Raw genomic sequence first — 11,049 nt, 5'->3', positions numbered from 1 at the left:
TTTGTCCTCAGGCGATTTACGGTCAGGTCAGAAAGAACAGCATTTGGTTTGTGCAAGGTTAACGGGGACGCGCAGGGTCTCAGGTTGGTGTGAGGTGGAGGTAGAGAGAAAAGGGCTCCGCGGGGGCTCATGCTATCCAGTGGTGATTCTCCAGTTTTCTGTAGACGTCCCAGGACGGGATGCACCAGGGAGGTGACAGGAGAGGAGAACTCGCCAAGGGGGAAGGTGTGGATGTACACACGTTTGAATGAACAGAACAAATCGAGGCCCCTGCACCCCTATGCAACGTTGAAACTGCTGGTTGTGCCGGCCCAGCAAGCTATCTGGCCCCACAGAGAGCCTTCTTTCTCAGCAGAAAAAAAAAAAGACTAGTAAGTCTTTGAAAAGCTCTCTTGAAGTTTGTTTCTACAGCTAATTCCATTCTAAACCAGTTGAGATCTGGGGCTTGACCTGATGTTATACGGTGAAAAATCCCTTGTCTCCCATCTCTAGCCACCCTTTCTGGATTCCATAAAAAACAGTATGTAAAGATGGAAAGTGTCTTCCCAGAAGGCTCCATGCGCCCGAGCCCGGGGAGTGTAAGCAGACAGTCTGGGATCAATCAGAGCACCTATGGTGGGTGGGCCATGAGGCTTCCCTGTGGGGTGCGGACAGAATGCTTAGGGGGCAGATAGGTGTCCTTAAAGCTGCTGAAAATGCAGAAGAAGGTCAAAGCCCAGGCATGACAAACAGAAAGGCGGCAGGGTCCAGAGAGGATTAATTCTGAGGTAAGGAAGGGTGAAGTAGACATCTGACACATCTCCGCTCCTGTTTCTGTTTGTGTGCATTTGTCTTGGTGCCCGCTGGTAACCGGATAACCAGAAGACTTAGAAACATGTCCGAGTTTTGGCTTATTTCGGCTCCTGGTGATAAGGAAAACTTACAAGCTCTGGAGAGGATGAACCATGTAACCTCAAAGTCCAACCTGTCCCGCAACACCAAGTTTGCCATCCCCGACTTCAAGGTAAGAGCCCCAGAGGAGGGAGAGGGTTATGGATTGGAGGAGGGCGGGGAATTCTGAGCAAGAAGGCGAATTCCTCGGAAACCAAGGAGAGCAGAAGGAGTTAAGTAAGGCACATGTAGGAATGGTAAAGATAAATAAAGATAAACCTGAGCTAGAGGATGAACAGAGGTAGAGGGCAGGGTGTCAATGGGACTTCCTGCCACAGCCCCAGATTAATTGTGGCCTCTTGGGACTTGAAGCCACAGGTAAGCATGAATAGGGCAGGCCACAGCGGATAGAGTGTGGATGGGAAGTGGAAGGGATCCTTGGCAGTGGCTTCTGGAGTGTTCCTGTGTTGTCTGCAGTATGTAAACAGACCCGCGGCATAGCTAAAGGTGTAGTTTGGAAGCCCTTCAGCTCTGATGTTTTTCTTGACTAGAGGGAGTCCAGGAAGCCCAGGACTTCTGATTCTGCTGGAGGGGAGAAAGAGGATGCTGTGAGGGTTCAAATGGGGGATTCTGAGAGGGCTCTTGCGGTGGATGGGGAGGTTAGGATGAAACAAACGTTAAAAGACGAGCGAAACGGGAACAATCTTTTTAAAAAAATATTTAGTTTATATGAGTGTTTTTGTTTAGATATATGTTTGTTCACCATGTATGTGCCTGAGGCCTATGAAAGACAGAAGAGGCCATTAGAGACCTTGTAACTTAAGCCATGTGGGTGCTGGGAATGGAACCTGGGTCCTCAGAAGAGCAGCCAGGGCTCTCAACTACTGAGTCATCTCTCCAGCCTCCAGGAACGATCGTTTTCAAAAAGATTAGTCAGGCCAGGCATGGTGGCTCACATCCATAATCCCTGTTCTCTGGAGGCAAACTAGAGGACTGCTATAAATTCTAGAACAGCCTGCTCTACAGATGAAGTTGTCAGACCCTTTCTCAGAGAGACGGGGCTGGGAGGAAAGGGAGGGAGGAGGCTTGGGCTATAGTCTGTAGAGTACCTAAGTTCAGGTCCCAACAGCCATGTAAAAAGCTGGGTGTGCCCACCTGTCATCCTGTACTGAGGAGCACACCCTTCCTTCCCATGTCTCTGGAAAGACAACACATTCATTGCTATACTAAGAAACAGACCCTGAGTCTGAAAAGGCCCGCTACAAACTGAGCTGAGGTCAGGTCATCAATAGCCCTTCCTGGGAGAGAGAGATGATTTCAGCTCATTCTGTTGTCATCCTGCCCCAGAAAATGCAATTTTAAAAAATAAGGAAGCAAGTTTGGATCCCTAGCATCTATAACAGGTTTCACTGCCATGCACCTGTAATCCCAGCACTGGGCAAGCAGCGACAGGGTCCCTGTAATCTCAGCCCCAGACAAGCCGAGATGAGGTCCCTGGTCACCCAGTCTAGCTGAACTGGTGAGCTCCATTTTTCAGTGACTCTTTCTCAAATAACAAGAGAGAAGGAAATTGAAGAAGACACCCTATGTTGACCTCTGACCTCTACATGTATAAGTATCTGCACAATGAGTATACATAGGACATACACACTGACATGTACATACCACACAGATAATAATAAAGTTAAAAAGAGGTTTTTGTTGTTTTTTGAGACAGGGTTTATCCGTGTAACAGCTTTGGCTTTCCTGGATCTCACTCTGTAGATCAGGGTGGCCTCAAACTCATAGAGATCCACCTGCTCTTCCTCCTGTGTGCTGGGATTAAAGGTGTGCACCACTACTGCCCAGCTAAAGAGATAGTTCTTAATATAGGTGTTTTCCCATAGTTTAGTCTGGATGTTGGCTAAAGACATCCAACTCAAAGAGAAGTGAGTCCCTATGTGACTGTTGAAAGGGACACCTTACACTCCTGGCCAGAAAGAACATGAACTTTAATTCCTTTATGGTCTTTTCTAGGTGGGGACCTTGGATTCCCTTGTTGGTCTCTCTGATGAGTTGGGGAAACTTGATACCTTTGCTGAAAGGTAAAACATTTCTTATTTACTATATACAAGTAAGAATTTGACATTGTTGTCAGTGCACACAGTGCTCTTGCTTTGGCCAAACCAAAGTATGGCCTGTCTAAGTCTGGTCTCAGAAGCCAGAGGAAAAAACCAGTGGGTTCACCTGGGGATGTTGTGTCAACAGTGCTGGGTCCTTTGGGTCCCTCTTTAGTGGGTTCGGTTTTTTTTTTTTTTGAAACAGCTCCTCCTTTCTTCCCTCCTTTCCTTCCTCCCTTCTTCCTTTCCTTTCTTCCTTCCACCCTCTCCTCTCCTCTCCTCTCCTCTCCTCTCCCCTCCTCTCTTCGCCTCTCCTCTTCTTTCCTCTCCTCGCCTCTCCTCTCTTCGCCTCTCCTCTCCTGTCCTCTCCTGTCCTCTCCTCTCCTCTCCTCGCCTCGCCTCGCCTCGCCTCGCCTCTCCTCGCCTCGCCTCGCCTCGCCTCGCCTCTCCTCTCCTCTCCTCTCCTCGCCTCGCCTCTCCTCTCCTCGCCTCTCCTCTCTTCACCTCTCCTCTCCTCTCCTCTCCTCTCCTCTCCTCTCCTCTCTTCGCCTCTCCTCTCCTCTCCTCGCCTCTTCTCGCCTCTCTTCGCCTCTCCTCTCCTCTCCTCTCCTCTCCTCTCCTCTCCTCTCTTCGCCTCTCCTCTTCTCCCCTCCCCTTCCCTCCCCTCCCCTCCCCTCCTCTCCTCTCCCCTCCCCTCCCCTCCCCTCCCCTCCTCTCCTCTCCTCTCCTCTCCTCTCCTCTCCTCTTCTCTCCTCTTGTTCTGAGTCTCAGTAAGTTGCCTAGGTTGACTTTGAACTGTGTAGCAGCCCTGGCTGTCTTTAAACTTCTTCAGCATGCTACGTGCTAGCCAAGGCACCATGTTTGCCTTCAGTTTGTTTTTTAGTGATGTATATACATAAGAAAAAATTCAATACAAAAACAAGGCCACAGAATGAAAGTTAGATTTTCTTTGGATCTGTTTGCCTCCTCCCTGTTCCCTCATCGCCTCATTTCCTCTCTCTTGAAGCTTTGTCATCATAACTTTAGCAGGTGAAGCTTCCAGAGGTAGCCGGTGAAAGTACAAGTCAATATGTGTATAGCCTTGTTAGATGCAGGGACTTGTGCCTGTTGCTTGAGTCCACGAGATCAAAACCAGCCTACTCAACATAGCAATATCTTTTCTTGTTGGTTTTTGGTTTTGTTTTTCTAAGACAGTCTTTCTCTATAACATCCCTAGCTGCCTGGAAATCCCTTTGCCGACCAGGCTGGCCTTCAACTCACATGGACTTGCCTGCCTCTGCCTCCCTAGTGTTGGGATTAAAGACATGGGCCACTATGCCCTACTCAACACAGTAAGATTTCTTGCCTATTATCTCAGCCCTTGGGAGGCAGGAACAAAAGGATCCAGAACTCAGGGTCACCTTCTGCATAGCAAGTTTGAGGTCACCTGGGCTACTTGAGGCTGTCTCACAAATAAAACCGTATAGCCTTAGAATAATTCTAGGTAAATAAAATATATTATATATGTATGATAACATACATAGTATATCCTGCTTTTTTCCACTTTGCTTATTAGTATACCTCAGCGAAAGTTTCATGTTAGCTCACAACTGCCTGTTTGTTTGGTTTTTCTCTGGGTGTGTTACCTCGAGCAGATTTGCTTGTCTCTTTGTTGTTGGATGCTTATGTTTCCAAGTCTTTAGCTTTTGCCAACAGTGCACTGGTAACTGTTTTTGGTATACACGTAGAAGTAATGAAAGTGGAGATACAGACTCAGAGAGTCTACGCACAGGCCCCGATTTGCCCCAGCAGAATTGTTGATCCCATCCATACTCTCACCAAAACGGCCTCAGAACTGGATTTTCGGATCTTTGATCTATCTGTCTTTTGCTCTATGAGGGAGCAATATAGCTATAGCTGGAGGCAATCCTTGTCACTGTAGTTTGCAAAGCTATGACAAGAAATTAGCCATGAAGAGAACCACGAGGTAACAGAGGCTACTGCTCTGCTCTCACGAATGAGTGAAGGGGAGAGACGTCTTGCCAGTCTTGAACCTGTGAAAGAAAAGGAGCAGAGTCCCCTGTGTCCACTTCTTTCGAGGTTGTGCTTTGTGATCCAGAAGCCTGGCCTGCCTTCGATAACTCATCCAGCAGATGATCTATGCAGAAGCAGAGACCCTGAGCACAGCCCCCTGCCCAAGACTGCCTCAGGCTTTCAGTTTTCCCTCTCCAGGCAGGCTGCAGGGTGAGGTTGTGCAGCCCTGTACAGTGGGCTTGGGAAGCATGGGCTGTTTCCCACCTGGCTGCAGAAACGGCAGCTCTTCAGCCATTCCTTTTTCTAGACCTCAGCACCATTAACTACCCGTATGCACACGCCTTAGCTCCTTCCTCCCTCACTGAGGCCCAGACAGCACTGAGAACTCTGATGCGGGATGCTTCTGGCTTTGGGGTTATTATTGTTTGTTTGTTTTTTGCATGCTATTTCCTCCTGATAGGAATTCATATTCTGCCCTATACATTTTGATTGCTTGCGTCTCCCTTGGTGGTAATGCAGCACGTGCTTAAGAAACATACAAATGTACATGTGCACATATGCTAGCAGAATGAGGGTCGTCCTTGGGAAACACAGAGGCCGCAAAACCATTTTTAAAAGCACAGACTAGGTGTGGTAAGGGATGAAAGTTTACTGTCTCCGGTTTCCTGGTAGGCATGCATCCCCAGGTATGTTCCTACTGGAGACTAAGGACAGTTGTGTGCTGTGAGCGCCCTCGAATACAGCCTCATTCAAGGCAGGTGTCTCGCCTTAGGAATCTTTCTGTACTAGAGCTTCGGATAAAAGGAAAGGACTCTAGTTATAAATCCTCCGGTCACCCCAATTCTTTGAATAGTACTCAAGTGTTACTAGATAAATACATGCTAGCTGGGCCTGTAAGCCATGCAGCGGGAACCTGTCAGCACTGCCTCTGGCCAGGGGAACAGAGAAGGGACAGTTTTCAAGGTGTATCGTTTCCATATCCTTTTATTATTTATTTACCTGGGCACAAGAGTGTTTTTCCATGCAGCTGCAAGGCTTCTGCTTATGGGAGCTCTGTTTTTAGAAAAGTATTCCTTCACACTATCTGTGTTAATTTACTCTGTAAATCATTTTTAAATATTTAAGAAACCTATTTATTTTTCCATTAAAAGCCCCCTTCTGAATAGTCAAGTCCTTCACAGATCCTCAGCCTGGTCTGTAGTGCCAGTCGGTATATTGTATTTCACAGGCACGTGGTTCCACACGGCCACTCAGTGTGCCCCCGGGTTCCTCCGGTACCTTGTTGACTGCCACTTGCCCTTGGGTGGCTTTGCCTTTCCCTTGTGGTCCCATGAAGTTGTCTAGGAGGTGACTGATCAGAGATTACATCCATGAGGGTGGCTGTCTGCACAGCAATGCCAGACAGTTCTTATCAGGACACCGTGAATGGATGAGGGCTGGAGTCCTAAAGAGGTCTCCAGGCTTTCCATCTCCCATTGCGTGACCTATAACTTTTAAAGTTTACTTTTACATATAACCTTGTTTCCTTCTTGCTTTGTCTGGGTGCTTTTCTTTTCTTTTTCCAAAAAAGCATATTTAATTGCTTGCTTAGTTTAAAATTTTTATTTATTTATTATTTATTTTTTGTGCATGCACACATAGGTCAAAGGACAACTGTGGGAACTAATTTTTTTCTTTCTACCATGTGAGCCCCAGGGATAAAATTAGTTTGTCTGATTTAACCACCAGCCTCTGCTAATATTCTTATTTGAAATGCCAAAAGCAACGAATTTTTTCTCTGCATGTTTATGCTTTCATAATTTAATGTGTGTTCTTTCGGTGTAATTTAGGTATTCTGCAATTTTTAATCTTTATATGTTTGAAAAGTTAATCTTTAAAAAATGTTATTTCTGCTTTTTTCATTTTTAATTCTTTTGCTGTATTATCAAAGAATGAATCAGGAGCTAGTTCTACCTTTGAGAATTTGAAATTTTCCTTGTGATCTGACCTACTCTTGGTTATTTTTAAAAGATTTGTTTTATTATTAATTTGTGTGTGTGTGTGTGTGTGTGTGTGCGCGCGCGCGCGCGCGCGCAATGCTTAGGAAAGCCAGAAGAGAGTGTCATATTCTCAGGAGCTGGACTTATAGGCAGTTGTGAGGACTTATAGGCAGGGTTGCTAGGAAACAAGCTTGAGTCTTCTGTGAGAACAGTAAGCACCCTTCATTGCTGAGCCATCTCTTCCACCCAACTCTTGTTTATAAGACAGCCTCCATACGTAGCTCAGGCTAGCCTTGAGTTCCCCTAGCCTTACTGATTCAGCCCTCCTGAGTGCTAGGATTGTATAGGTTTGCACCATTGTTTCTTTCTTATGGTGCTAGAATATACATTTCATTCTATTATACTTAACACACTGAATAAGTGGTTATCTTTGTTCTTTTATATATTGCTTTTGTCATTAATGTAACTCTGTGTTTTTGATTATCCTAATACCCCCAGATGGCAATTATTAGTTCTCCTTGGGTTTGATTCTCAGTAACATGCATGCACGCACGCACGCACGCACTTACATGGTCAAATGCCATGGCATATTTAAGCTGTTGGTACACATTGCCAAACTGTCCCTGTGGGGTAGCCAGGGGCCCTTTCTTCATCCCCATCAGAGAGAATACCCACTTACCAGGTAGAAGGAGGAGGCCGTGTGCTTGTTTTCACGAGTGTTTCTCGGACTCACCGCCAAACTAAACATTTTTAAGTGCCTATTAACCACCTCTAGTTCCGTTTTCATGCTTCGCCTTTCCCCGCATTTGGTCATGCAGTCCCTGGACACCTTGCCAGGGTGCTCTCCCCTAGTGTGTCCTGGAGCCTCATTCTGGGGGTACAGGAGCCTGTATCAGGGCACAGTGACTTGGTGGAAAAGTGTCCAAATGCAAATGCCTGTTTACTGAACCACTGCTCTCCGGATACTTGGGGGTGCTGAACTCTTGTAGGTCTTCAGGGCAATTCATGACAGTCCTCTGGGACTGTGTTTGGATCTAGCACCCTGTCTTACCCATGTCCCTTCTGGGGGGGAAACCATGGCTAAAGGTGCTTTGGTTTTCTGTTGTTTTTATGTTTTGAGATAAGGTTTCAGGTAGCACAGGTTGGCATCAAATTTGTTAGATAGAGAAGGATGACCTCAAATGCCCAATCTTCCTGCGTCCACCTCCTGAGAGGTTGCTCTGCTGGGCCACAGTGTGGGCTCAAGTTATAGAATGCCAACTTGCCAGAGAGAATTCTGTTGTGCTTGGCAAAGGTAATTTTGTTGAGTGGCTCTACACTCTACAGGAGGATTTCTGTAAAGACTTATTCATTCATTCATTCATTTTTGTGCACCTGAATTGAATTTACAGCTTTATGCTTGCTTACTAGACAAATACTGAGTTCTGTCCCCAGATTTTTTTAATTTCTTTTGTTTGTTTGTTTGTTTGTTTTTTTGAGACAGCGTTTCTCTGTAGCTATGGAGCCAGTCCTGGAACTTGCTCTGTAGACCAGGCTGGCTTCGAGCTCACACAGATCCACCTGTCTCTGCCTCCCGAGTGCTGGGATTAAAGGCGTGCACCACCACCGCCTGACTTTTTTTTCAAGACAGGATTTCTCTGTAATAACTCTGGCTGTCCTGGAATTTGTTTCGTAGACCAGGCTGGCTCAAACTTACGGAGATCCACCTGCCTCTGCCTCCCGAGTGCTGGGATTAAGGGTGTGCACCACCAGCACCCGGCACGTTTTTTTTTGTTTTTTTTTAAAAAACAAGATCTCAAAAAGTTGTCCAGGTTGCCCTTCAACTCACTTTACCATCTAGGCAGGCCTTGAATTTTCCACCTTTTTTCCTGAGCCTCTTGACTGGCCTTGATTACAGGTACGTCCCTCCAGATTTATCGTCTTTAAACTTCAGTGTCTTCAAAGCTTCCAGTGTGGAAGTTAAAGCAAGGTATATCTGGGCTCAGAGCTCCCTGGAGCAGAGAACCTCTAGAAACCTCTAGAAGCCTCATTCAATCTTTGCTTTTAAAAAAAAAATTATTTATTTATTATAAATATAGTGTTCTGTCTGCATGTTTGCCTGCAGGCCTGAAGAGGGCATCAGATCTCATTATAGATGGTTGTGAGCCACCATGTGGTTGCTAGGGATTGAACTCAGGACCTCTGGAAGAACAGTCAATGTTCTTAACTTCTGAGCCATCTCTCCAGCCCCAATCTTTGTTTTTATATAAAGAAAGTTACTACGGATCTCTGCTTACCTCTTCCTGGTGACTTTGCTTTAGAGTGTATGTTATTGTCCTTTGGCAGAGGCAGGAATAAAGACTGGAGTAAATCACACATCCCACCCTGTGAGAAGCTTCTAGGCTCACTTCTTGAGCTAGGCACTCCCCTGTGTGGTATTTCCCATCTGGGCACATTGGGGACAGGGGGACACAGGGCAAGTTTGGGCCTTCTGGTTGTCCTCTAGCAGATGGAGACCTGCGTCTGTGATGGAGACACGCAGGCTCAGATGAGCTATGTGGCTCCCGGTAGTCTTCCTTGCTCGGTCGGCCTCAGCACTTAGGCTTTGTCTTGTTTGGTGAGGAGTCAGTCAATACTCAACAGAGTCCCTTTGGAGGACCAAGTAAGGCTTCTGAGGCAGAACTCGTTTCTTCAGTCCTGGAGACGTTCCCTGGGCCCAACCTTGTAACCTGTTTTCTCTCCTCCAGGCGTACAGGCAATGTCAGACCAACTCTATTCTGGTTTGCTAAAATTTTCCAGTGAGTCAGGAAAGAGGGGGAAGCCTGGCTCTGTGTGTGTGTGTGTGTGTGTGTGTGTGTGTGTGTGTGTGTGTGAAGGCCAAAGCACAACCTCAGTCATTGTTCCCCAGGAGCTAGCCACATTTTTTCTTTTGGGACAGGGTCTCTCACCGGGATCCACGTCTCATCAAGCAGCTTGGCTAGCCAGGAAGTCTCAGAGACCTGCCTGTGCCTCCCCAGCATTGATTACAGACATGCACCACCACACTGGTCTATTTTATTTTTAGCATGAGTCTGAGTATCATGCTTAGGCCTTTAGGTTCTTAAGGCAAACACTTGACTAACTGAGTCATGGCCCTAGCCCCAAAGCCTGACTTTTGCAGTGCCGATTTGCCCTGGAGGAGCTTGGAACCTTGCACCTGCCATCCTGAGAGAAGGAGCAGACAAACACTTCCTTCCAGAAGGCTGGAGGACTGGGCTGCAGCTCCTGGGGCAGGCGGGGCCCCAGATGACGACTTGTCTGGCCGGGCTGGTCAGACACCAGGACTCTGTCGTACAATAGCAGGGCGAACTCCCTTGGGGCCACTATGTCTTAAGGCCACTTAGGAAGAATCTGCCTAAGAAGGCCCTGGGAACTGTGACTCAGGTGACTGAGGAATGAGCCTTCCCTTCCAGAGTCATCCAGTAGCTGCAGCCTCTGCCCTCCTACCTAGAGACTGGGCCTTCTAGGGCCTCAGGCCCTGCACGGCAGTTATCAAAGATGGGGATCTGAGGTCTCTCCCACCTGGTGTTCATCTGTACCCCTAGGGCAAGGGTGCCGCAGTTCTATGCTTGGACCCTGGGGGAGCTACTTTTGGGGCCAAGATCTACTTTTTGCATTTTCTTAATTTCTTTCTTTTCTTTCTTTCTTTCTTTCTTTCTTTCTTCTTTCTGTCTTTTCTTTTTTCTTTTTTTGGGGGGTTTCTAACTTATTAGTAGAATTATTATTCAACAATTAAAATAGACAAATGTCCTGCTACAAATCAGTGGATGTGAAAGATAAAGCACACATGAGACTATTTAAAATAAACCAGAGTCTGAGGTGGTGACAGGTACCTTTAATCCCAGGATTTTGGGGGCAGAAGCAGACAGATCTGAGTTCAAGGCCAGCCTGGTCTACAGAGTGAGTTCTAGGGCAGCCAGGGCTATGCAGAGAAACCCTGTCTGGAAAAACAAAATAAATAAAATAAACTAGGGTCTGGAGAGATGGCTCAGTGGTTAAGAGCACTTGCTGCTCCTCCAGAGGACCCGATTTCAGTTTCACAACCCCAACTGCCTGTATTTCACCTTCAG

General features: G+C 46.8%; 1 protein-coding gene across 2 annotated transcripts in view; it reads left to right on the top strand.

Annotated features, from left to right (window-relative positions):
- Positions 1–874: 874 nt before the first annotated feature.
- The window catches only part of LOC121432453 (V-type proton ATPase subunit C 2-like), a 35,404-nt gene continuing 25,229 nt past the window's right edge, over positions 875–11,049 (top strand). For both annotated transcript variants that reach the window (XM_041630445.1, XM_041630444.1), the window contains exons 1-2: positions 875–1,003; positions 2,887–2,954. In XM_041630445.1, coding sequence (XP_041486379.1) covers positions 875–1,003; positions 2,887–2,954 — 197 coding nt within the window. The remainder of the gene's footprint in view (positions 1,004–2,886; positions 2,955–11,049) is intronic.

Source organism: Microtus oregoni, unplaced genomic scaffold (assembly GCF_018167655.1).
Source record: "Microtus oregoni isolate MIOR12 unplaced genomic scaffold, Mior012 000034F_ref0000314, whole genome shotgun sequence".
In the NCBI taxonomy this organism is placed as follows: Eukaryota; Metazoa; Chordata; class Mammalia; order Rodentia; family Cricetidae; genus Microtus; species Microtus oregoni.
The sequence above is the reverse complement of the archived record's forward strand: the minus strand, read 5'-3'. Positions and strand labels throughout refer to the sequence as shown.